General features: G+C 40.6%; 1 protein-coding gene across 1 annotated transcript in view; it reads right to left on the bottom strand.

The window, feature by feature from the left end:
- Positions 1–26,401, bottom strand: part of dlgap2a (discs, large (Drosophila) homolog-associated protein 2a) — a 404,743-nt gene that overhangs the window by 73,091 nt on the left and 305,251 nt on the right. Inside the window, exons 10-11 of the mRNA XM_036593314.1 lie at positions 23,765–23,970; positions 891–1,041 (exon numbers count right to left, since the gene is read on the bottom strand). Of these exons, the coding sequence (XP_036449207.1) occupies positions 891–1,041; positions 23,765–23,970 (357 nt within the window). The remainder of the gene's footprint in view (positions 1–890; positions 1,042–23,764; positions 23,971–26,401) is intronic.

Raw genomic sequence — 26,401 nt, 5'->3', positions numbered from 1 at the left:
TGCTCCAGTCCTACCTTTTTTGGAATGTGTTGCAGGCTTCAAATTTGCTATGAGTGTATATTTACAAAAAAAGTTCAAGGTAAAATCTAAAATAAAATTGTTTTTTTGAACCACATTTAATTTAATACAGGTCAAACAGAATTTACTAGTCACTGTTTTCTGGTTTTATTAGCTATTCACATATTGTCCAATTTACATTTTTTTGGAATTGGGTTTGTGTTTTCACTTCTAAACACATGTACTTTGCCTCAGGGAGCTGTTCAAAGTCTTGCATGTACTCCAGCATGATACTGGGGTGGATCTCCCTCGAAGCCTGTAGCTAAACAAATCCTTTCACTTTATATATGCTCAGTTTGTAACTACAAACAACAACAAGCATTTGTGAGATCCTGCTGGTGTGGGTTTCCTCTCTTTCAATTATGCACGCAAAAGTGACTACAGTACTAATAGCTCCCCCTTGTGAACTCATTAAAATTGTGAACTAATCAGTAAGTCGATTCATCAAGAATGTAAATTTGAATTTATTTTTTGAAAATTATGTAATTGATTTTAAGCAAGTACTCTCAAGCAGCTTCATGAGGAGAAGATATGCATATGCTGAGATATTTTTGGCTGCTGAAAACTACTTTTTCATAGGTTTTAGCATCAATTTCACTACGTATATTTGTCTTAGAAACAAATGAAAGTATAACAAAAATAGTTTTGGTCCAACTGACACATTGTGCAGCTACTGATAGAACTGGAGGGGCAAAGCCATAAAACGAGACATCAATCAATGGTAAACACTAACAGTAAGAGCATGTTCAACCACACATCCAAGACTTGTGAAGAATGAGCTTCATGAAGGATTCCAGGTGACCAGACCAGAGAAGTGGACTCACCTGGCTGACCTGGCTGACACAGCTGGCCTGGCTCAGGGTGCTGACCGCCCTCATGTAGCTCTGGTTGCGAGAGCGGAACTTGGGCGAGTTGTAATTGGGCGAGGGGTCCAGCGTGATACTGGGGTGGATCTCCCTCGAAGCCTGCAGGTGGTAGCTCTGACTAAACAGATAGAGAAAGAAGGAGAGAAAAGGATGGGGGCAGGGTGAAAGAAAGAGAAATTAATATAAATATATTGAATAAACATAAACAGGTCCTTGCTCTGCTAACAAATGCATTCTTTCACATCTACTGTTGCTTTACAGAACAATGGCAAAATCCCATTCAACCCAGGAAAGGGCCTTCCTCAAACTGTTGGAACAAAGTTGGAAGCATAAAAAATGTCTAAAATGTCTTTGTATGCTGAAGTATTAACATCACCCTTCACTGGAACAAAGAGGCACTGAAAAAAGCCCCAGACCATTATCCCTCCTCCACCAAACTTTACGTTTGGCAGTATGTATTCTGGTTGGTAGCATTCCCCCGGCATCCACCAAACACAGATTCTTCCATCAGACTGCCAGATAACAAAGCTTGAATCATCACATATATATATTCCATACAAGCTTCAAATATCCTTGAAAAAGGTTCATGTGCATCAGTGTTAGTTTAGCACTAACATACCACTAGAAAACCCATAGGGGCGCTAGCAGAAATTATCATCGTTTATCAACAGTAGCTATGAAACAACATATTTGTGGGAGGAGCATAGACAGGTCAATTATCCCCTCTTTTTTATACCATTATAAGAGATTGACATATTGTAGATATTCTACTACTACACTTATAAGGCCTTGTGTTACCAACGCTAAAGGAACAGAGACACAGCAACTCTGAGGTGCTGATAGCTCGCTGTTAACAGCTCTCCATTTCTCTGTCCAATCATCGACATGTCCAGGACCAGCCTAAAAATAGCTCTTCGATTGGGCATTGTGCTGAAGCATCCAATCGATAGAGGGAAATGAAGGAAAATGCAAATCAGTGGCTCGTTAGAGGGCCAATCATGCTGAGAAGGAGAGAAAGAGGCTGAGAAAGTGTGTTCGATACTCCCCGAATCCTCAGACACTAACGGAGTAATGAGCTGACCGTTCACCTAGTGGATCTCAGACTACGAAGCAGACTGATAGCAAAACAGAACACAATCCTGGTCACTACTTTTTGAGGAGGGTTTTTGTCATGGTACACTGGCTTCAAGGATGGGTATAGATTGCGTAAGTTGGTGGTCAGTTTATATGAAATGTACCTATCCATGCTCCACCCACAAATGTGTTCTTTTGTAGTTACTGTTGGGAGGCTGGACAAGCTTTCCAGAGTGTAAGCAAGCTAATGAGAAATTTCGATATTTGCAAAATACTTAAAATGTCCAAAAGTCTGTAGAGATCATTCAACGTTTCTTCTAAAATCAAGAGTATTAACAGGGAGTTTGCCCCACTTTATTGCAGTAACAGCCTCTACTCTTTTGGAAAGGCTTTACATTAAATGCTGAAACCTTGCTGTGAGGATTTGATTGCATTCAGCCATTAGTGGGGTTAGGTCTTGCTATTGGATGATCAGTTCTGGACACTCCAATCATCCCAAAGTTACTGAATGGAGACCCATTATGCCAGAGAATGAAGATCCACTGCTTCACAGCCCAATGCTGGAGGGCTTTATATCCCTCTAGCCCACACTTGGCACTGGACATGGCAAACTTAGGACCATGTGCAACTGCTCCAGAGCAATGGAGGTTATACAAGCTGAGTGCAATGGAACTCCTGAGCTGGCAACGGGTGCAAAAGAACCAGAATTTATTCATTTGAAGGTGTCTACAAACCTTTGGACACAAAGTGCATATTATTTACGTGTTCCTGAGTGGCTCAACCGTTGACCTGAATGTTGGGTGATGATGAGTTCCATCCCCAGCGATGCCACAGCCATCCATGCCTGGGAGTCTAACTCTGCATTCACACTGACAGCAACGGGACGTGACAAGGTGGCCAGAGGTCGTTCATTTTGAACAAGAACAGGCGACTTCCGGCGATAGGACGTAGCGCAAACGTGGGCAACACAAAGTGGGCGAAGTCAGCGACGCAACAAAGAACTGGACTTCAACTCAGTGCATATAAGGAGCGAAGCGACGTGGCAACTACCAATAGGAATTGAGCATTGAACAGCATATTATGCACCTTATCTCCGCCGCTGTGGAACAGTATGCTCCTTTTTGGGTTCCTAGATAACTGTTCCTACTACAGATGGAATACTGGTGGTGGTGCTTTCACCACAAATAGATGGTAATCGCAAAGACCAAATACTGTTTTCCTCACATACTGACTGCACAAGGAGTTTTATTTTTACAGGGAATGCATCTGATTTGTACTTGGTATCAATGAAACCATGGCAAATAAAGGTCAGTTTGAGTTCAGAAATGCCCACAGGCGATGAGCGATCAGTGATTTGGGCAACAAGAGGTGAAAAGTCACTGCCGGTGTGAACGCAGGGTAAGAGAGCTAAGTTGGGCTCGCTCTTTCAGATTTGGGTAGGATGGTCCTCCCTCTCCTCCCATCACTCAGCGCAATGCTAGCCAACACTGATGTAACAGAATTGGTAGTTTTCCTCCAAGTGTGCTCAGCTGCCCAATAATGCTGCGTTAGCGACAGTTCATAAAGAGTGCTTCTCGTGCCTCGGAGGAAGCACAGACTAGCCTTCACCTTCCCTGATGGGTAGCATTGTGTGATAGGAGATCTAATAGGGGAAAACTGGGTAAATGTTTAGCACGTTCTCAAATTCAAATTATTTTTTTTGCTGTATAATTGAGGTTAAGGAAAACATTCAGCTGTTTTAGTGTTGCCAGTCAGTTAACATCACAGGCTGTAGCACTAGTCAGTTAACATCACAGGCTATAGCACTAGCATGGCTGAAGTTACTTTGGCAACTTTTCTCCACAATACTTGCCAAATTCACTGACACTGTGGTGGAAATGTACCGTGTAGATCCCGATGACAAAATGCTTGCCGGAACTGTAAGCTAAGATTGCACGACACATTCTGACCCAGAGTTGTGCTACAAATTCTCTTTAGGTTAAATGGGAATTTTATCAACATTCTGTAAAAACACAGAACAGTAGCTAGGAAAGAAAACATTCTTGAGCTGAAAACAGATGATCACGTAAGCTCTAAAGTCAGACTGACCAGAGCCTCAAAGATCCAGATATGCATAGTTTTAGGTGTACATGAAATGCAAACAGTCTAACAAGATAAAGTGAACAAAATAGGAACATGAACAAACATGAACATCACTAACATCAGTATTACAGCACCATCATGATGTTATGAATAGCTTTGCTCCTTCTTAAGCATTTCTATAGTTCTAGGAACAGATATTCACTGACCAACCACTTCATTGCTTTGTTAGCCCCCTTTTACTCTGTTCTTCAATGGTCAGGACTCAGGACCACCACAGAGCAGGTACTATTTGGGTGGTGGATCATTCTCAGCACTGACAATGATGTGGTGGTGGTGTGTTAGTGTGCATTGCGCTGGTCTGAGTAGATCAGACACAGCAGTGCTGCTGGAGTTTTTAAACACCTCAGCGTCAGTGCTGGACTGAGAATAGCCCACCAACCAAAAATATCCAGCCAACAGTGTTCTGTGATCACTGATGAAGGACTAGAGGATGACCAACACAAACTGTACCTCAGCAGATGAGCAACAAGGTGGACCAACAAGGTAGGAGTGTCTAATAGAGTGGACAGTGAGTGGGCACAATGTTAAAAAACTCCAGCAGCACTGCTGTGTCTGATCCACTCAGACCAGCGCAACACCAACTAACATGCCACCACCACGTCAGTGTCACTGCAAAGCTGAGAATGACGCGCCCACCCAAATAATACCTGCTCTGTGGTGGTCCTGTTGGGGTTCCTGACCATTGAAGAACAGTGTGAAAGGGGGCGAACAAAGTATCAGAGAAACAGATGGACTACAGTCTGTAACTGTAGAACTACAAAGTGCTCCTATATGGTCAGTGGAGCTGATAAAATGGACAATAAGTGTAGAAACAAAAAGGTGCTCTTAATGAAGTGGCCGGTGGGTGTGTTTCAGTTTGAACTATAGAGTGTTGTGAGGTTTTGGTAGAGGGAGCCTGAGATGAACCCAGAAGTACAGACAAGGAAAAGAGGCGAAGAGTATTCAAAGGGATGAACAATATATGCATGCTCTCCTCTCTGTGGTGCCTCTGAACTACAGCTTATTCTCCTTGGCTTTTCAATGGCCAGTTCAGAGCTCCGTACAGAGCTTTGTTTCTCAAAGATTCTGGAGAACTTGCGCTTTGTTCTTCCTCTGAACCCTTAGAAGCTGCGCTTTGCCAGCAATAACAAAAGTGTGATGTAATCTAATAGGAGCTATTTCTCACTCATGGCACACTGAAGTAAGTGGAGAAATTGTGAGGAAAGTGCAGATTCGAAACTTTCGCTCCAGACCACTTTTGTGGTCGTATATATGAGATGAGAAATTTTATTACGATTTGAATTTGATGCCAAGTTATTGTTTGTTATTGTTCTTATTTTGAAGAAAAACGTTTTGACATCAAAATAAATGTAAAAGAAGTCAAAATACAAAGTAAATGCAAAACATTATGTAACTAAGTGTGTAATTACAGTCCTGTGCAAAAGTTTGGGCACCCCCGGTCACATGAAATGCCTTGTTGATTTTCTAAGTGAAGATAAATGAACACATCCTATACAGAGAACACACCTCTGCACACTTTAATACACAATTAATGTTTATTTGCTGAATTTAACAATTATCGAAAAACAATGTGGTCTGTGCAAAAGTTATGGCACAAGAATATGTTAAACTCAGCAAATAATTAGAAAGTGTGTGCTAAAATTGAAAGAAAACAATTTGTATTTATTATTATTATGATTTTTTTTTCTTAAATATTTAAGTTTGTTCTCTGTTGAAGGTGTATTGACTTATTTTCTCTTAGAAAATCAACAAAACCTTATTTGAGCAGGCGTGTTCCAAACTTTGCGTACGACTGTATGTAATTACATTTACATACCTAGAAAAGCTAATTTCTTAAATAAAATGGTAAGTGATTTTGCAGCCTAAGCAGTTGCCAGACGGTTGCTAGGGGGCTGCCAAATGGTTACTATGGTATTTTAGGTGGTGTTGATAACCAGCTGTTATAGTATCTCACTTGGTTGCTAGGTGGTTGTTATGGTGTCCCAAATGGTGGCTAGGATGTTGCTAGGTGGTTGCTGTGGTGTCCCAAGTGGTTGCTAGGTGGTTGCTAGGTGGTTGCTTTGGTGTCCCATGTGGCTGCTTGGTGGTTGCTATGGTGTCCCAAGTGGTTGCTTGCTGGTTGCTATGGTGTCCCAAATGGTGGCTAGGGTGTTGCAAGGTGGATGCGATGATGTCCTAAGTGGTTGATAAGTGGTTGCTATGGTGTCCCAAGTGGTTGCTAGGTGGCTGCTATGGAGACTCAAGTGTTTGCAAGGTGCTTGCTATGGTGTCCCAAATGGTGGCAAATGTGTGCTAGGTGGTTGTTATGGTGTCCCAAGTGGATGATAAGTGGTTGCTAGGTGGTTGCTATGGTGTCCCAAGTGGTTGCTAGGTGGTTGCTATGGTGTCCCAAGTGGTTGCTAGGTGGTTGCTATAGTGTCCCACGTGGTTGCTAGGTGGTTGCTATGGTGTCCCCAATAGTTGCTAGGGTGTTGCTAGGCAGTTGCTATGGTATCCCAGATGACTGCTAGGGGGTTCCTATGCTATGCACTGCTATCATACCCCATATGGTTGATAGTGTTTTGCTAATGGACTGATGATATAAGCAGTGTGCACAAACCTTTTTCACTCAATATACTGCTTTGCAGTGCACGATCCCTTCTTATGTAAAGTAAATCTAAAGCACAGCAAAATGACAATAATGACAGCTGTAAAATTCTAAGGGTTACAAACATGCTTATACTGTCCTCTAGCAGACTGACACTCATTGGAGATGCCAATCAGTCTCTGTTCAGAAGAAGGACCTCGCCCTTACTAACCCCTCATTGATGTGTATGAGCGTTTGAGTCATGTGTACTGAGTGTCAGCATTATTCTCAGAGCAACCCTTACACGGTCAGACACTGGGGGTCAGTGTGTGCGTCAGAGTTTGCTCTGCACAAAACTAATCAATAACTTCATTAAAGGAGCAATATGTACGCCACCTTTCAAAAGTCGGGGGACACAGAGCATTCCAAAATGTCTTTGTTGACATGCACTGGCGTATAATGTAAGAAGCCTAAAAGATGACAACAATTAAAAAACATTAAACTAGGGGAGAGTTTTCGTTAACTGAGTTCACTCCTTTATTATTTTAATCACACTCCCGGTGGCTGTAATATAGCACCGTTTTGAAGCATGTCAACAATTCATAGTGAGAGCTAGCCAGACATACAGCCTCCGCACGGCAGGGCTAGTTTATCAAGTCCATAGTCTGCACACAAATTCAGTTTCATTCAATTTCAATGTCATTTACACCTTCAAATTTCATATTTTTAAATAAACAATGTATGTACATACAGGGAAAAAACCAAACATGAAATATAAAATGTGCCATAACTTTTGCACAGGACACATTTTACATTTACAATATGTTACTTCAAACTTAAATACGTTTTCCAGGTGAAAAGTTCGTATTTGTACCTTTTCATAACCGAATGTTTTAAAACAGAACAGTAAAATAAAAGCCTGGAGACGAGACGGGGTGTGTGGAGTCAGTACAGCATAGAGAATATCATTTCAGTGGATTATGGTTCAGTTATGTTCTCTGAGTAAAGGTACTGAGATGGACCCTTGAGGGTCCCACCCCAGTGACAAGAGGGGGATTGCCCCAGTGACAGTACAGTACCTTTATTTCTGAGAGTGTATTAAGAAACTGTGTTCAGCAGTTATAAAACATCTACATGAAAAACCTATGTAGTAGTTAGACATGAACTGTGCAAAAGTCAGAGACCACCCTTGATTTATTTCATGTCATCAAAACAGCTATTAAGTATAAGCACTTCAAATCTCAGCAGATATTTCAGAGGAGGTTGGCTAGGACACTCCGCTTGCACAACGAAGGAGAAAGTCAAAGTGAAAAAGTTAAAGGTACAGAGAAAATGGGACTCCTAACAACCACCTGCAAGATCTGGTAGACCACCGAATCATTCATCTTTGAGAGAGAGGAGAAAATCAAGCTGCTTCAGATCTGAAAACATCCACAGGTGTTTCTGTCCATCCTGCCACTGTGAGAAGACAACTCAGCACTATGGGTCTGAAAGGATGTGTAGCTGTCAAGAAGAACCTCACTGAGAAAAAGACACAGATACATCAAACAAAGAAGCTGCTGGTGCTCTCAGAACAATGGATGGATCACCTGAGAGTCCATCAGTGAACGTGTTTGGGATTATTCAGATCGTAAGAAACAGAAAATGCAACCAACTTCTAAGAGTGAACTTTGGAGGTGTGGCTGCAGATTTCTTTGAGAAACTGAAAGTGAGTCTCTTGAAAGGAATGGAAGCTGAGTGGACACACTAAATACTGAAAAATGTGACGTTATATTTATTTGTTGACGTTGTTCTGTTAAATATATCTTTTGTGCTTTTTTAACACTAAGAAATGTTAATAAAGGCTTTAATAAAGGCTGATGTCTGACTTTTGCACTCAGTTGCAAAGTTATTGCAAACAGACAAGGAAAAAGGAAAACATAATACAAGTCATTTGTATGAAAAACATTGCTTGAAAACACTTTTGACAGGCTGTGTGTATCTGTAGTGTGTCTGTGTGTGTGTGCGTGTTTGTGTGTGCGTGTGTGTGTGTGTGTGTGGCGGAAACGGTTTGTATTCACCTTAAGTCTGCAGCGAAATTGGTGAGGTACTTAACCATGTCACTGCTCGATTTATCCAAACGGTACGAGCTGCAGGTGGAGAGAAGAGACGAAACGGCGTTACAGAAAGAGCGAGAGAGGAAGAGAAAGCAAAAGAAAGAAAGAAGGTGAAGGGTGAGGTGAGTGTATGAATGTGTGGATCCCAGATGGAAAAATATCTCAACAAAATCATATATATATATAGAGTATCTTCATTTCTGTCCTTTTCAGTTTTTGACCCACTGCCTTATACATTGTGTGTAAATATCATGATGAATGGACGAACAGAAATAACCCAAAATGACTTGTAAAAATGTCTGGTTCCACTGACTTACATTAAAGGCAGAGTATGTTTTTTCCTTCTCCTGTTTTCATTTCACCCAATATTAGTGTCAATCAAGCTCCATGTTCTTACTGACATGTAGTTCTTTTCCTTGGCAGATGTGACACAAAAAAAAAATTAACATGGTCTTTAAGTTCAATCAGGCGTGCAGCCCCTCAGGACAATGTAACTGGACTTAACAGACCATTAAAGGAACAGTTGGGCCACTGATAGCATTAACACAATTTTCAGCCTAAACATGTTTGACAACTTAAGTTTGCTTCTTTAGTTTTGCACTGGTGCCACGAGGCCAATGTAGCTGACAAGTAATGAAGGCCTAAGACCACCAGTTATCTAAACCATAAAGTCGAGTTGTTAAAGCTGCCCTTCAGCCAAAATGAACACTTTAGCCATCGCTCCATCTCTAAACATGCTTACTCACCTCTTGCTTTAGTGTTGTAACAATTTCTAGAGCGACAAGACTAGAAAAACTAGAAAACCCCCTTCTGATGATGTATTTTGAAGGTGGGAGAGAACTGCAAGCACTTTGAGGTGGATACTTGAGGGCAGGCTGTTTGTAGCATTAATTTCCCCCCTTGCAAGCTAATGCAGAAGGAAGCTAGGTAGCTAATGTTGCTGCTAGGAAGCCAAATTTCACATCTGTATTAATTAGCCCCTACATCAGTGGCTATGCTAGCAGTCAGGGCTTCTTTATCACTGTGGGAGGATTCTGAATGACTGCATAATGTATTTGCATAGTGCATGCTGGGAACTGTAGTGAGAGAACATTAGAGGAAAGAGGAAACTAGATGAAAACTTGAAAAAGGATACAAAATCATAAATTTAGTCAATGGACAAATGTCCCTTCTTATAGATAATAGTGTGTCACACAGATTACCTAACAACTCTACACAGTTTGAGGCCAATGTGTAAAGGCTTAGGCATTCATTTTGCATGATGCTAATTGGAGCTTCCATTACATGTTAGCTACATTAGCCTCATAGCTCTAAAACTAAATAAGAAAACGTCAGGCACCAAACATGTCTTGGCTGATTACTTTATATTTGGGGTATTTTGATTTCATGACAAAAAGTTCCTTTAAAATGACACCTTTCCGCTTATTTGACTTGAAAGAAATGGCTTTCCAATCTGGGATCCGCTGTTCCGTACTGATGTTACGATTTGGTTCGGTTCTGCAATGGATGTGCGCACGTGTCTGAGTGGCTGTGGAATGGTAAACGCAACTGATCTAGCATGTAGAAAGGCTTCAAAAATAAAGAAATCACCACAGAAAATGACCCTAGACAAGAAGTACGCATGGGAATGGGACACAGACTGGACTGCCAGACACCAAAAGAACGAGTGTACAAATAATGCTAATGTCACACTGTTGTAGTGTTCGTGAGGTGATGAATCAGAAAGAGATATAATCACATTGTTCAGGCAAAGTTTGGTAACAGATAGACAGACATAAAGAGAGCATCCACATTCAAGTCCATTGAGTATTATCAATATAGTGAGAAATGAATCTGCTAATACAGTTAGCATACAAGAAAGACAAGGTTACACGGAAGATTCAGCACTGAGGCACTGGAGCTACGAGGCTAACATAGCTAACGAGTATTGGAAGCTTACAGCTATCTATTAGCATTGTGCATGCCTAAATTGCTTGCATCATAGCGCATTGAGCTACTAAGTAATCTCAAAAAGACTTGCTAATGTGGTTTCTTACTGTTTTGTTTCTTCCTAATTTAGCCATGTCCAGTTCTGCTTGCTTTCCCTATCACACGTTGCTAATAAGCTGGGAGGGTGAAGGCTAGCGCATGCTTTGGTTACACTTTCTATGAATGTCACGATTGCAAGCATCTATAAACACATTCATAACCTGTTATAATGCATTCATAAGGCATCATAAACATAGCTATAAAAACGTACAAAAATGCATTACACGTTATAGCCATGCTTTTATGCATTATGAATTGTTAACATAATGCATTATAAGTACTGATCATAACAAATTATAAGAGCTCATAAGTTGTATTTGTCCGCTCTAAGTGAAGTGAAGCGTACTGTACTAAAGCCTCCTCCAGTGTTCAGAGTGAGGCTTCAAGTTGAAGTATTAACTAAAGGATTTACTAAAACACTAAAATATACACAATAAAGCGCATTACAGGCTTCAAATGTCAGAGTTTAAACTAGAGCTGCCATCAGTGTTTTACCCAGTGTGGGAAAGTCAATGTACACCACCGTTAGCTTGGTACTAACTTAACACTGCATATCCAATAGAATGCTAGCAGAAATTAGCATTAGTATAATGTAACGTAGTGTCACAGAGTAGAGGTTTCTAGTGCTTGATGTTAGAACCTGTGAGGGAACAAATAAAAATAACAGCACTTTACTATCAAGTATAACATGTTATTAACACTACTTACAATGCATTATGTTAACAATTCATAATGTATAATAAACATGGCCATAAAGTGTAGTTCAGTGTAATCTATATATATATATATATATATATATATATATATATATCATGTTTATAATGCTTTATTAATGCATTATAACATGTTATGAATGTGTGTATAGATGCTTAAAACCGTGACATTCACAGAAAGTGTTACCCATGCTTCTTTTGAGACCAGCACATCTTTTTAAGCTGGTAACAAAACATGACTTAACAGCTCAGCATACTTGGAGAAGAAGGCTAACTCGCTAACTGGCAATTCTATTTCGCAAGCTAACATAGGCAGCATTGGCTAGCTTAACACTAAGTGATGGTGGAGAGGGACGACCACCGTCACCACCCAGAGGTGGTTGCATTACTACCATCAAAATAGATAACTACCAACAAAATGCAGTCTTCAAGATGGCTGCTACTACCATTTTAGCTGTGCTGTGTGATGCTGTCCATTTCCATAGATAACAGTTTGTCAGAAACCACATAAACACGGCTAACAGGTTGCTATTAGCTTCTATTGCATGTTAGCTACATTAGCCTTGTAGCTCCAGCACAATAAAGAAGCAACTTCAGACAAAAAACATTTTATTTGGAAGTCAAAGGCTCAAAGAGAGAAGAATGGAGGCTAACAAGCTTCAGTTTTTATGCTAATAGATGCTGAAGTTCCACTGGGAAACTGTTTGTTTCTTTTTTGCTCTAATATTGAGTTTTGCTGGCTACTTTACCTCAGAAAGTGTTTCATTTTAGAACCCATACTGGTACAATATATAAATACCATATCTAGGAGAAACTGCGAACACATTCAAAGGCATTCATAAGGCATAATACACCAATCAATAGCATTAAAACCACCACCTTGTTTCTACACTCACTGTCCATTTTATCAGCTCCACTGACCACATAGGAGCACATTGTAGTTCTACAATTACAGACTGTAGCCCATCTGTTTCTCTGCATTGTTAGCTCCCTTTCATCTTATCCTTCAGTGGTCAGGAGTCCCACAGAGCAGGTATTATTTGAGTGGTGGGTCATTCCCAGCACTGCAGTAACACTGACGTGGTGGTGGTGTGTTAGTGTGTATTGCGCTGGTCTGAGTGGATCAGACACAGCAGTGCTGCTGGAGTTCTTAAACACTGTGTCCACTCACTGTCCACTCTATTAGACACTCCTACCTTGTTGGTCCACCTTGTAGATGTAAAGTCAGAGACAATAGCTCATCTGTTCCTGCACAGTTTGTGTTGGTCATCCTCTAGTCCTTCATCAGTGGTCACAGAACGCTGTTGGATGGATATTTTTGTTTGGTGGTCTATTCTCAGTCCAGCAGTGACACTAAGCAGTGACCACTCAGGCCAGCACAACACACACTAACACACCACCACCACGTCAGTGTCACTGCTGAGAATGTTCCACCACCTAAATAATACCTGCTCTGTGGTGGTCCTGTTGGGGGTCCTGCCCATTGAAGAACAGGGTAAAAGGGGTCTAACAAAGTATGCAGAGAAACAGATGGACTGCAATCTGTAATTATAGAACTACAAAGTGCTCGTATATGGTCAGTGAAGCTGATAAAATGGACAATAAGTGTAGAAACAAGAAGGTGTTCCTCATAAAGTGCTCAGTGAGTGTATATTATTATTGATAGGCATATGATACAATGTTAGTAGCTTGTAAGTTGTATTTGTGAAAGGTATTCATACCATAATACAATTTCTTGGATGCAGGTTACTCTACCACCTCTTTGAATCCATTACTCCTTCACAGTGATAGATTCAGTAATCCTCCACCTGACATGATCACTCTTACAGCACTGACGGAATAAACAGAGCCAGATTTGCTCTTAACCTTGAGGGGCGAGCGTCTCTCCTGAACGAGCCGTGTAATCAGTGTGAATAATTGCCTTATGTCACATTAGCAATTAATGACTCCTTCTTCCAAATTAATTTTGATTAATTAGGACTGCTGCTTATGAGGCTGATCACGATTCCAAAAACCGAGTTATTTTTAAAACCACTGGAAATAACTAGGAGTGACTGGATTGGCTTCTAGGAGTTATAATGAGGCATCATCTGTGTTTCAGAGAGAAAGGGAAAGAGACAGTGAGTCAAGTGAGTGTACAGAAAGAGAGAGAGAGAGAGAGAGAGAGAGAGGGAGAGAGAGAGAGAGAGAGAGAGACAGAGATACAATGCAGTCCATAAGTAATCAGACAGTAACACAGTTGTCTGTAGTCCAGCACATTAAATTTGAAAAGAAGCGAAGGCTATGAGGTGATATATATATACATTCAATTTACAGAAAGGGAGAGAAAGAGAGACAGTCAGGCAGAGAGAGAGAGAAAGAAAGGGAGACAGAAAATGACAGAAAGAAAAAGGAAGAGAGAAAGAGAGAGCAAGAATGAGAGAGAAACAGAGGGAGAGAGAGCAAGATAGAGAGAAAAAGAGAAATCCAGAAATAGAAAGAGAGAGTGAGACAAGGAGAAAAGAGAGAGTATAAGAGCAGGACAGAGAGAGACAGAGACAGAAAGAAACCAAGAAAAGAGGGAGAAAAATAGAATAAAAAGCAAAAGAAAGAAAGAAAAAAGGAGAGTGAGAGAAAATATAAAAAGACAGAGAAAGAGAGAGAGAGATAGAATAATGAGAGACATACAGAGTGAGAACAAGAGAGAGTGAGAGAGAGAGAAATAGAAGAGACATACAGAGAGAGTGAGAGAGAAAAAGAGAGAGATAGAGAAAGAGAGAGGCATACAGAGAGAGATGTGTAAAGGCTGTGTAACTCTCCTCTGAGGGGATATCCCTCCTTACTCCAATATGTACAACCCCAGTTCCAAAAACACTGGGACACTGTGCACAGTGTAAATAAAACTAGAATGCAATAATATACAAATTAAATAAAGCCTATACTTCATTGAAAATCTGAAGAAAAAATTGTTTTTTTTTTTAAATATATGCCTATTTCAAATTTGACGGCAACATGTTCCAAAAAAGTTGGCACGGGGGCTTTTTTACCACTGTGTTTCATCACATCATTGTTTAATTAACACTCTGTAGGCATTTGGGAACTGAGGAGACACTGCTGTACTTTTAAAAGTGAAATGTTTTTCCATTTTAGATAATATAGAATTTCAACTGCTCAACAGTTTGGGCACAATATTTTGGAAACAAATATTTTTTGTTTCATTATGCAGCAAAAGTTTGCAGTGGGTGACAGGTCTGGATTGCAGGCAGGCCAATTTAGCACCCGGCCTCTTTTACTACAGAGCAATGCTGTTGAAATACGTGCAGAATGTGGTTTGATGTTGTCTTGCTGAAATAAGCAAGACCTTCCCTGAAAAAGACGTCATCTGGATGGCAGCATATGTTGCCAAAACATGTATATATTGTTCAGCATCAATGGTGTCTTCACAGGGGTCAAGTCACCCATGCTATGTACACTAAGGCACCCCTATAACAAGCTGAGTGGTCTTTAGCCCGGAGGACACAGTGTCCATGATTTCCATAAAGAATTTTAATTTTTGATTTGTTGGACCACAGGACACTTTTCCACTTCGCCTCAGTCCATCTTAAATGAGCCCAGAGAAGATGGTGGTGTTTCATGGTAGTTTTATCTTGCATTTGTGGACACAGCGACAAACTGTTTACACAGACAGTGGTTTTCAGAAGTGTTTCTGAGCCCATGCAGTGATTTCCTCTACAGAAACATGTCTGTTTTTAACGCAGTGCCACCTGAGGGCCCGAAGATCATGGCTAGCCGATACTGGTTTTTGATCTTGGCCCTTGCATACAGAGATTTGTCTGAATTCTCTAAATCTTTTAATGATATTATGTACCGTAGATGACGAAATCCCCAAATTCTTTGCTATTTTACATTGAGAAACATTATTTTTGAGTTGATGAGTTTGTCTGTGCAGTCTTTCACAGAGTGTTAAACTCCTTCCCATCTTTACTTCTGAAACACTCACCTCTCTGAGATGCTTATTTTATACCCAATCATGTTACTGACCTGTTGCCAATGAACCACCAGGTGTTTTATAGCATTACACAACCTTACCACTCTTTTGTTGCCCCCTGTCCCAACTTTTTTGAAACATGTTGTTGGTATTAAATTTAAAATGGGTAAAATTTAAAAAAAAACACTAAAATATCTCACAGCATCCCAACTTTTTTGGAAACAGGGTTGTAGTTGATCAGTCAAAGGAAGCTCATGAACAGCAATCGGCATTGTGCAAACTGCACCACTGAGTCATCACACAGAGTGAAGACTTGAAGACCTGAGTGAAGACGTCCGGTTGGTCTGCTGACGGACTGGAAAGGCGGCAGTGGGAACGCCACAGACAGATATTGACTGTTCAACACTTTTAGAATCTATGGAGCTGCTTTCAGGCTCGGAGAGTTGCCACACAGGAGAATCGATACTGCTAACCCTCTGCTCCCGGAGGCAGGAGCGCACTGTATTACTGAAAACACTCATACGCAGCAAACGCTTTCCAGAATCTTAACAACATTCTAATTCTCAGCGGCCTGTGAACAGGGACGTGGGAAGTGGGGGTGCTGAGGGGGCTGTAGCACCTCCAGATTTCAAGACTGCAACTGCTAATAATAAGAAGAACAAGAGGAAGTTCTGCCGTAGCCCTGCACTGTTTTAGGAAACAATCTAATTTTAATACAGCAACCCTAATGACTTCCCTAATGACTTCCCTCGACAACTGCTGGCCGTTAAGTGGGTGTGACGATAACATGCTCAGGTTGAGGTGCAAAGAGGGAAAGTGTTAGAGTTACAGACCAGCTCTGAGCCTGTTATTACAAAGTCCAGAGGGGCCAAGAGGTAGTTTTAATTTTCTGGATTGTTATCTTGAGATAACGAGTTAGTTATCTTGTAATTGCAAGAGAACAAAGTTGTTATCTCGAAATAACAACTCAATTACCTTGTCATCTCAAGATAATAAAGTTGTTATCCTGAAAAAATAAGTTATTTATCTTGTTATCTTGAGATAATGAGTTGATTACCTTGTGATCTCAAGAAATCAAATTTGTCATCTTGAGAAACTGAGTAAAGAATCTTGTGATCTCAAGATAACAACGTTTTTGTCTTGAAATAATGAGTTAGTTATCTTGTTATCTTGAAATAACAAAAGTTGTTATCTTGAAATAACAAAAGTTGCTATCTTGAAATAACAAGTTAGTTATCTTGTTATCTTGAGATAATGAGTTAATTACCTTGTGATCTCAAGAGAACAAAGTTGTTATCCTGAAAAACGAGTTAGTTATCTTGTGATCTTGAGATAATGAGTTAATTATCTTATGATCTCAAGAGAACAAAGATGTCATCTTAAGAAAATTAGTGAATTATCTTGTGATTTTAAAAAAAACAAAGTTGTTATCTTGAGAAAACAAGTTAGTTATCTTGTGATCTCAAGACAACAAAGTTGTTATCTTGAGAGCACAAGATAATTAACTCGTAATCTCAAGAAAACAATCCAGAAAACTATAGCAACACCTCCTGGCCTCTCTGGACCTCAGTTCATTATTATACCACCTCTTTCTTTTTTAAACTTAAAAAATAATCTAACGTGACATTTTTATCAGCTGTTATATCTCCCGCTCGGCATGCCTTCCAGTGTGAAAGCCCACCAGGTGACCGTGGGAGTGACACAATTGGTTACATATCAACAATCTGATTGGTCGCCACTCATTTGCATGACGTTAATCCAGAAGGACAGAGCAGAGTGAGGATGTTCATTAGAGGCCTGATATGTCAGCTAGATGTATATATTGATGTCTCTTGCCTAATTATGGCACAGTATGACACATTTTTTTGATCTATTGGTAGCTATTATGTTGCTAAACTGTGCCCCCCTGTGGTGCCCTGTGAATCACTCATTCATTAATTCTCTCTATCTGAACATTAACTGCTGGAAACATTCTTATCTCTGCTCTCCGATCAAAACTTTGTATCCCCATTTTGTCGTTTTTCAATTTTTGACATAATTTGAAAATGCCTGCTGCCTTTTACATTGTGTATAATTTCATGATGGATGGACCAAAACAAATGTCCTTAAAATACTTGGAAAAAAGTCTGGCTACATCGACTTACATTGAAAGTAAAGTACATTTATGCCTTTTCATGTAATATTTTGGAGACACAGCAGCGATTTACAAAATCAGTGATTGAGATGTAATCAAAGTCATTAATATGGTTTGATGTGAAGGTCATTGTAGAGAAACTTCCAGACTTCTCTATAGTGGTGGTGACTGGAACCAGGGGTCACCATGTCTACAACACAAATATAGCCATTTTATTTACTATCCTAAACCACCAGTCAGCCCACATGTATTCTGAGTTTTATATGAAATGTTGATGATGGTAATAACGTGGAAAATCTGCAAAACAGTTTTCTTTTGGGACTATTTTGCCTTAGAATACTGTTCATGTATCCCTCCACCATGAATGATTTAAAATAAACGGATTACAATACATTTTTGGCCAACACAACATTTTTTTCACTAAACTATTGTAAAACAACATCTCATCTCATATCATAAGTATTCATAACCATTTCAAGTAATAACTGTCTGTGAGCGAGCTTTGGGAGGTGGATTTCTGGTTCCTATCATCACCACTATGAACAAATCTCACTCACTTTACATCAAACCACTCTGAACGACTCTGTTTACATCTTAACCATTTAACCATGCAAAAAGAAAATCAGTGGGGCTTCATTTTAAGAACGAATTTAGTATGAAATTCAAGTAAATAAGGCCCCCAGTGTGTCTAATCTTTGGACGGTAACACTTTACTGCAGGGTGCTGTTCATAAGGCTACATGATACCTACATAAGCTTGTCAGGACAACTGACATAACCCTACATAAATATTAATTCCAATAGGCAACACTTGCTATAAAGGTTACACATGCCAATTTTGATCAATTTAAGTAGCCTTTGTGACACCTATTGGAATAGGCATTTATAAACAGTCATGTAGGGTTATATCAGTTGTCATGACAAGCTAATGTAAATGTCATGTAGCCTTATGGACAGTATCCTACAGCGGTACTGTGTTACCCTTTGGACTGCAGCACTGAAACATGAAAAGGTTCCCTTTTAAGGACCTCCAGCTGGAATAAAAGGCATTATAAAGTGTGTCTTATGTCTTCCTCTGGCACTGTAAGAGGCTGTTCTATCTTTAGAAAGCCATTCTCCCCTAAATTAATTCAGCAGAGTGCATTGTTCGGCATTCGTGGAACGCTGACTCGGCAGAAACCAACAAGGCCAGGACGTGATGTAATATACTCGGCCTGTTAGAATATTCCTACCCGGCCCCGTAACGCTCGTCCTGCAGAGCTGAAGTCTTTATAATCAGCGGCGAGTGCTGCGCCGCACGTCCTTTCTCTGAAGAGGAGAGTTAATTAAGCTAGGCTTCTTTTCACAAACCGCACTCAAACTGAGAGGAAGGACCGGCCGGATTCGTGCCATTGTGTTACTGTGTCATGCAGAACGGCCCGAAAGCTCTGAGATGATGAGCATGAGACAATGGCTGCCATTGGGGGCGGTGGGGGTGTGATAAAGGCGACAGTGCAGTATCTGAACAGTTTCAGTCTAAAACACAGTAAATGCCAGTTGTTTTTATCCATTCCTTAAAAAAAAAAGAAAAGCCTTCTATAAGCATCCGTCCAAACATTTGACTGTTACTGTAAATCGCATGTAAATGTATATTCATTACATAGCTACGTCATTATTTATGGAGCTCTAGACTTCTAAGGGTTAATTAGGTTACCTGCTGCTAATTATCTGCTTTAAACGTCCTCTTTGTAAATGACCATAAGAAACTTTAAAGGGCCCATATTAGGAAAAACTGAATTTTCCTCACTTTTTTGAAAGAAGAGTTTGATGTGGTATTCCAGGGGTCGGCAACATGCAGCTCCTAAGCTGCATGTGGCTCTTTTGCTGCCCTGTTGTGGCTCCACAGCAAAATTAGCCTTTTAGGTAAAAATAAAATAACCCTCCTTTACAGTAAAATAAAGCTCTGCTGATCGTTCAACACAGTTTAAACAATAAATGGTCTTAAACACTGGAGTTAATGTAGAACTGCGAATCACCAACCTTTAACTCTGAAGATTGGCGCTAGTAGTTAGCGGAAAGGCAAAGCGAAAGATTTAAGAAGAACATCGATAATTTGAAGACGAATGGACTTATTTGCACTACTAATCACTCCAGCTGGTTTCCTGATATGTTTAATCTGCAGTGAGAAACTGTCAAACACTACAAAGTCACAAAGCTGAAGTCAGTTTTTCATTCACCAGCTTCTTGTTCGAATTGTCCCGTTCCACCAAACGGTGCAGCAGTTACATTCTGGCGCATCAGGCAACACTTAGGGTGGAACGGGAAAATTCGAACAAGAAGCTGGCGAATGAGAAGCGACTTCAGCCTCATGAAAAGTCAAACGTTCAGAAACATTTTACACGAAACTGTTCTACTTTTGAGAAAAGGTTTCCTGCCAGAGATTCTAGAAAAGCAGCTATAGCTGGGCTAAAGCTTAAAGCAGAGCAAAGTAAGTCTGCGTTTTCATTTATATTATATTTTTAGCCTGAACTAGTACATTAGCACATACTGAGACACATTTACAGACAAGATAGTAAAATGGATATAAAAAGTTGTGACATCCAAGGTGGTTTGATTTTTATTTAAAATGGCTCTTCTTAACATTTGGGTGGCCGACTCCTGTTCTATGCGAACACGGTTTCAAAACGGACCACTCACATTTACATTTACGTATTGTTGATACAGAAAAAAAATGTTTTTCTCCATTTTCATTTTTCTACATAATTGGGTGAAAACCCTATGGTGAATGGAAGAATAGAAATCCTACAAAAATAAGCATAAAATGAACTTCCATTACATTTTAAGAACATTTTACTTTTCCTGTAAAATTACAATTTTGGAGATGCCTATTTAGCATATAGGAGCTAAGCTCCACCCACTCATGCTAAAGTGTTTCAGCCTGGGCTGCTTTTCATATAAGGACAGAGGTCATTTACATATATCAGTCTTAAAGGCACAGTAACGAAAACGGCCTGTTTCATAGACCATTTTCACACTTCCCTGTTCGTTAATGCAGAAGAGTAAATAGTAGTGTTAAACACTGTAAATAATGGCTGATACTGCCCGGAATCATTGCTGTGTTCCTAAATGCACCAATAATTCAACCAAATAGCCTTACACAAGTTTCCACTCGATCAAGTTTAAAAATGTTCAACTTCGACAGTCGTCTGCCGCAGTGTACTCCGTTTACCGGGCTCGGCCTGAGCTCCGCCCACCAGTAAACAGAATCCACAGCGGCAGACGCGAAGGGTGTTGGAGGAGCTATCAGACGTGCCAACTGCTCTAATATTAACTGCATTGAGGCTGAAATGAGATTTTTGAGGGAGGCTAAAAACCGGCGACCCTCTATTGCCGCTCTGTTAAACGGTGCAGGGGGAAGTTCGATAATGCTACTATTTACAGCTGAAGCGACGATGCAGTGACTGTGAAAAAAGGTCTATTATGAGAGAAAAACAGAGGTTGGAAAATGTACAATAAATTATGACTGATTTTGGTAGATAAAAACATTCAAATGCCATGAGCTCACCTCTCAGGGAAGAAAACAATACAAGAAAACGTAGAATATGGGCCCTTTAATCTCATTTTTGAGGGCAATACTGCATTTTGACCTTTTGTTTCTGTATAAAATTGACTTTAATTTTCATAAATTTATTTTAATACATTACTATAATACATTTATGAGTCCTTTTGCATGCCTGTGTTTATTTAAATCTGAAGAATATGACATGAAATACTTGTCTATGGTGTCTAAATAATTATGAAATCCTTAATTATGCTACGTTGCTTTAAATAGATACACTGTGTTTGGGAATGAAATTCATCATCTGGGGCTGCAGTTCAGTGTGTGATGGATTGTTCCGCCTCCACAATCTAGTCGCCGGGGAAATGGCATTCCAGCACTAAGGTTACAACATTGTCCCACTATTACATCACAATGGGAGTCCACTGTTGCCTAGCAACATGTAATATAAATTATGAATGGAGTGAATGATGCATAAAACTCATAAAACAATCAAACAATCGACACAGTGTCCTGCACTCTGCCAGAAAAGTACACAAACTGACCGCAGCAAGACAATCTTAGAGCTCATACATCTTACGCTTAATATTAAGTTCACATATTAATATATTAATGTGTTTTGACCCCAGGCACTGTGCTTGGATCATGATGTTCTTCTAGACTCTTCCAGTCAAAGCGGTTGATTTACACCTTCAATTCTAACGTGCAGCTTCTGAACTCTGCATTATTCAGCTACACGATCCTGGCCACTTCATTAGAAACCCATCCCTTAGTTCCACTAGACTGGTGTACAGACTGTAGCCCTGAGGATCTCAAATCCAGCTTCTGGTCCTGGATTTTGTAAGCGCTGGTATGTATGACACTAGCTGGCCAATCAGTCACATCAACAGGTCAGTTAACCACCAGTAGATACAGATCCAGAAACTGGGTTCAAGGTCCAGATTTGAAGACTGCTGTAGACCTACTGACGCATAGTTTCATCCTCTAGCACTTATTCAATGGTAAGTTTCTGTCCACAGAGCCACTCTTGGCAGGATATTTTGGGTGGCAAACCACTCTCAACCTAATAATGACACCAATGTCTGGTTAACAGCATTCTGTGGTCAGAAACTGACCTATGATTGCTGTAGCAAAGAGTGACAGTGAGTGGACGTACAAGGTTGGTGTTTCTAATAAAGTGGCGTGTGAGTGGAACTACAAGGTAGGTGTTTCTAATAAAGTGGCCAGCGAGTGGCTGCATACGGTTGGTGTTTCTAATAAAGTGGCCAGTAAGTGGATGTATAAGGTTGGTCTTTCTAACAAAGTGGTCAGTGAGTGGAAATACAACGTAGGTGTTTCTAATAAAGTGGCCAGCGAGTGGCTGTATACAGTTGGACTTCATTGTCGCATCTTGGAGTCTGCAAAAGCCTCAATGGCTGTTTTTTATTACTGCCTCTTTGGTACGTGTCAGTTTTTATCTGATAAGGACATGAAATCTTCTAACAGTGTCGCATGTGTGCTCACTAGCCAATTTGTTAACCCTTCTTCTTTCCTTTATTCTGTAGCTCCACCTTTCTGGTACATAGACAGTACAGGTGGGCGGGCATTGGTGGGAGTTTCTAATGAAGTGGCCAATAAGTGGAAGTATAAGGTAGGTGTTTCTAATAAAGTGGCCCAGTGAGTGGAAGTACAAGGTAGGTATTCCTAATAAAGTGTCCAGTGAGTGGAAGTACAAGGGAGGTGTTTCTAATAAAGTGGCCAATGATTGGAAGTACAAGGTAGGTGTTTCTAATAAAGTGGAGGTCAATGTGCATTATTGCAAAAACACTCCATAAACCTTGCATGGTCGGGAGCCAAGTGAACTTCAGAGGCCTCCACGACTGCGTCAGAGTGGCTGAAACGCACTCTCAGGAAGCCAGCAGTGGTGTTCTTGGCCTTTGGCCAAAGACTTTACCTAATGCCAGAAAATGCCAGTTCCACTTCAAAAGCTGGTACCACTTCACACTGATGGTGATAGGAACCAGAAATCTGAAGAGTTTAATGTCTCTAAAAGCTCCCTCACAGAAAATAAACATGCTCTCCGATGTATGAGATTTTACCATAGTTTTGAGAAGGTTTTGGCCTATAGCATATACATATATATATATATATATATATGTATTTTAATACATTAAAGGTGCAGAGGTACAGACAGGGTGCAGTATAGAGAAAGTGTCACTAAAGAAAATCTATGTTTTCAGATTTTCCACTATTTTGCCATCATTAACTGTACAGTATAGAAACTCAGAGTCGGTTCACTGGTGGTTTTGGATATTAAATAAAATGGCTATATTTGTGTTGTAGACATTTCGACCCACTGGTTCCTATCAGCACAACTGTAAAGAAATCTGAGTGGGTATTAACTAACCCTCTAACCCTAACCTCATTCCAAAGTCTCAACCCTAATGTTGTTGATAATCACCATATAGTTGTTTTGATCATCATGCTCAATTTGATCATCTGTAGGTCATCTAGGTAGGATTTCTAAAGAAAGTGGAACTCAAAGCTCTCTTTTTGACCCTTAGCATGTCTTCCCAGAGAGCAAGTGGATGATGCCTGGACTCACCTCTGGTCAGACAGCTGCCTCTGCAGCACAGGTTTGATGAGGCCGCCAGGCCGCATGCTTTTCTGCGGTGAATTCTTTGGGCTGCCGTCCGAGTCTCCGCTCTCTTCGTCCCCCATGGCCTTCACATAGCTGCTGCTTCTCATCCGCCGGCAAGGGATCTCCTCATCTTTACCCCCAGGGTAGCCCCCCCACTCGTCCTGAGGAACCTACACGCACACACATGTATATACATCCTTAATTATTATATTATACTATTCTTCACCCTGTAACATGATGATAGCTTGATTATTAACAGTTGTTCTTTCTTGATCAGAGCTGAAAGCCAGAATAGAGACAGAATAGAAGGTACGGAGGTCCTAAAAGATTATGGGTTTATTTATTTTGTTTACATCGTTTTCCCATCAAGAAGGGCCTGGGTTTGATTCCCCAGCCGAGTGACTGTGGTCCTTTTCCTGTGGAGTTTGCATGGTCTCCCCATGTGGGTTTCTTCTGGGTGCTGCGGTTTCCGCTCAGTCCAATGGCATTCAGCCCGGCCAACTGGATTGCCCCCTTTGGTGTGAATGTATATGTCTGTGTGTCTGCCCTGGGATGGACTGGTGACCTGTACAGGGTCTTTCCTGCCTTCCACCCAATGACTGCTGGGATAAGCTCTAGCACCCCCTGCGATCCAGGAGGATACGTGGCTTAGATAACATTCACTTTATTTGTTCTCTCAAGCTCTTGAGTTATTTATGCCATTATTAGAGATAACACTGTTTTCCTGAGATAACAGAGCTGTGTGTTGGGGGGGTGGTGATTACTTCATAATTAATATGTGATCATGTGAAAACAAAATGATTTCAAAACAATAGGCCTGTGCCAGTAACACAGTCCTGTAATCTGGGTAACCATATGCAAAAGAACCAAGACAAACTGTTTACTCACATTTTCGTTTGGTTATTGTCTTTTAGAAGTGGACGCAGAAGTAAATACAGAGATACGGTGAGACTTGAAGCTTAATCTTTGTTGAATAAAGGAACAGAAAAAAGTGTTCTTCAGTACATTTGTGCTTTGGCCATGAAACAAATTCATTTCCTAATATAAAATCCAACAAAAATGCAAAATTAAGTCAGCTAAGCCTCATGCTGTTTGGTGTTTTTGCCTGCCAGAAGACCAACATGCCAAACCAAAGGTGGAAAACAACACTGGGTTGCTGTAATGACCCTGCATGTTTAAAACTGTTCAATGCACTTTCACTATCGAAGATGTTTTCGGGATGTTTGTACAAGGAGTAGGGGGCAGTGCCCCACCAACTTTAGTTCTGGGAGGACCAATGACGCAATGCTCTGTTGTATTTGGTGCCTATGTATGCTGCGATCGTAACTTAAACTCAGCCTTCATGATGTCCAAATTTGTTTACCAGATTATGTGTCCATGCTAGCTAGCTAGCTGGCCTATTATGAGTATGGTGTAGGCTAACTTGTGGCTGAGTGCCTAGATAGCTACCAAAGTCATCCCTGTATCCTAGCTAGCTATAAGTTTAGTAAACTCAGTGAGTCCCACCATCTTTCAAATTCCAGTTTCACCCTGGAAACACCTATGTTGTGTGTTTGACAGCAGTGTGGTCTGATTTGAATCTAAACCGATCAGGCATAACATTATGACCACCACCATGTTTCTACGCTCATTGTTCATTTTATCAGCTCCACTTACTATATAGGTGCACTTTGTAGTTCTACAGTTACAGACTGTAGTCCATCTGTTTCTCTGATACTTTGTTAGCCCCCTTTTACACTGTTATTCAGTGGTCAGGACCCCCATGGACCCTCACAGAGCAGGTACTATTTGGGTGGTGGATCATTCTCAGCACTGCAGTAACACTGACGTGGTGGTGGTGTGTTAGTGTGTGTTGTGCTGGTACGAGTGGATCAGACACAGCAGTGCTGCTGGAGCTTTTAAACACTGTGTCCACTCTATTAGACACTCCTACCTTGTCAGTCCACCTTGTAGATGTAAAGTCAGAGACGATAGCTCATCTGCTGCTGCACAGTTTGTGTTGGTCATCCTCTAGTCCTTCATCAGTGGTCACAGAACGCTGCCCACAGGAAACTGTTGGCTGGATATTTTTGGTTGGTGGACTATTCTCAGTCCAGCAGTGACACTGAGGTGTTTAAAAACTCCAGCAGCACTGCTGTGTCTGATCCACTCAGACCAGCACAACACACACTAACACACCACCACCACATCAGTGTTACTGCAGTGCTGAGAATGATCCACCACCCAAATAGTACCTGCTCTGTGAGGGTCCATGGGGGTCCTGACCACTGAATAACAGTGTAAAAGGGGGCTAACAAAGTATCAGAGAAACAGATGGACTACAGTCTGTAACCTGTAGAGCTACAAAGTGCACCTATATAGTAAGTGGAGCTGATAAAATGGACAATGAGCGTAGAAACAAGGAGGTGGTCATAATGTTATGCTTGATCGGTGTATTTGCTGTATTATCTCTTTCCAGTTCCTTGGCTAGCTGCTCATGACACATGTCAAGTTTCAAATTTTGACCACCAACATGACCACAAAAAACCACCTCATTTCAAAATGACAAAGTAATCGAGCTGTTTGCATAATTATGAACTACTAGATACTCTTAGACAGTGT

Source organism: Colossoma macropomum, unplaced genomic scaffold (genome assembly GCF_904425465.1).
Source record: "Colossoma macropomum unplaced genomic scaffold, Colossoma_macropomum, whole genome shotgun sequence".
NCBI lineage: Eukaryota > Metazoa > Chordata > Actinopteri > Characiformes > Serrasalmidae > Colossoma > Colossoma macropomum.
This window is presented reverse-complemented; position numbering and strand designations above follow the sequence as displayed.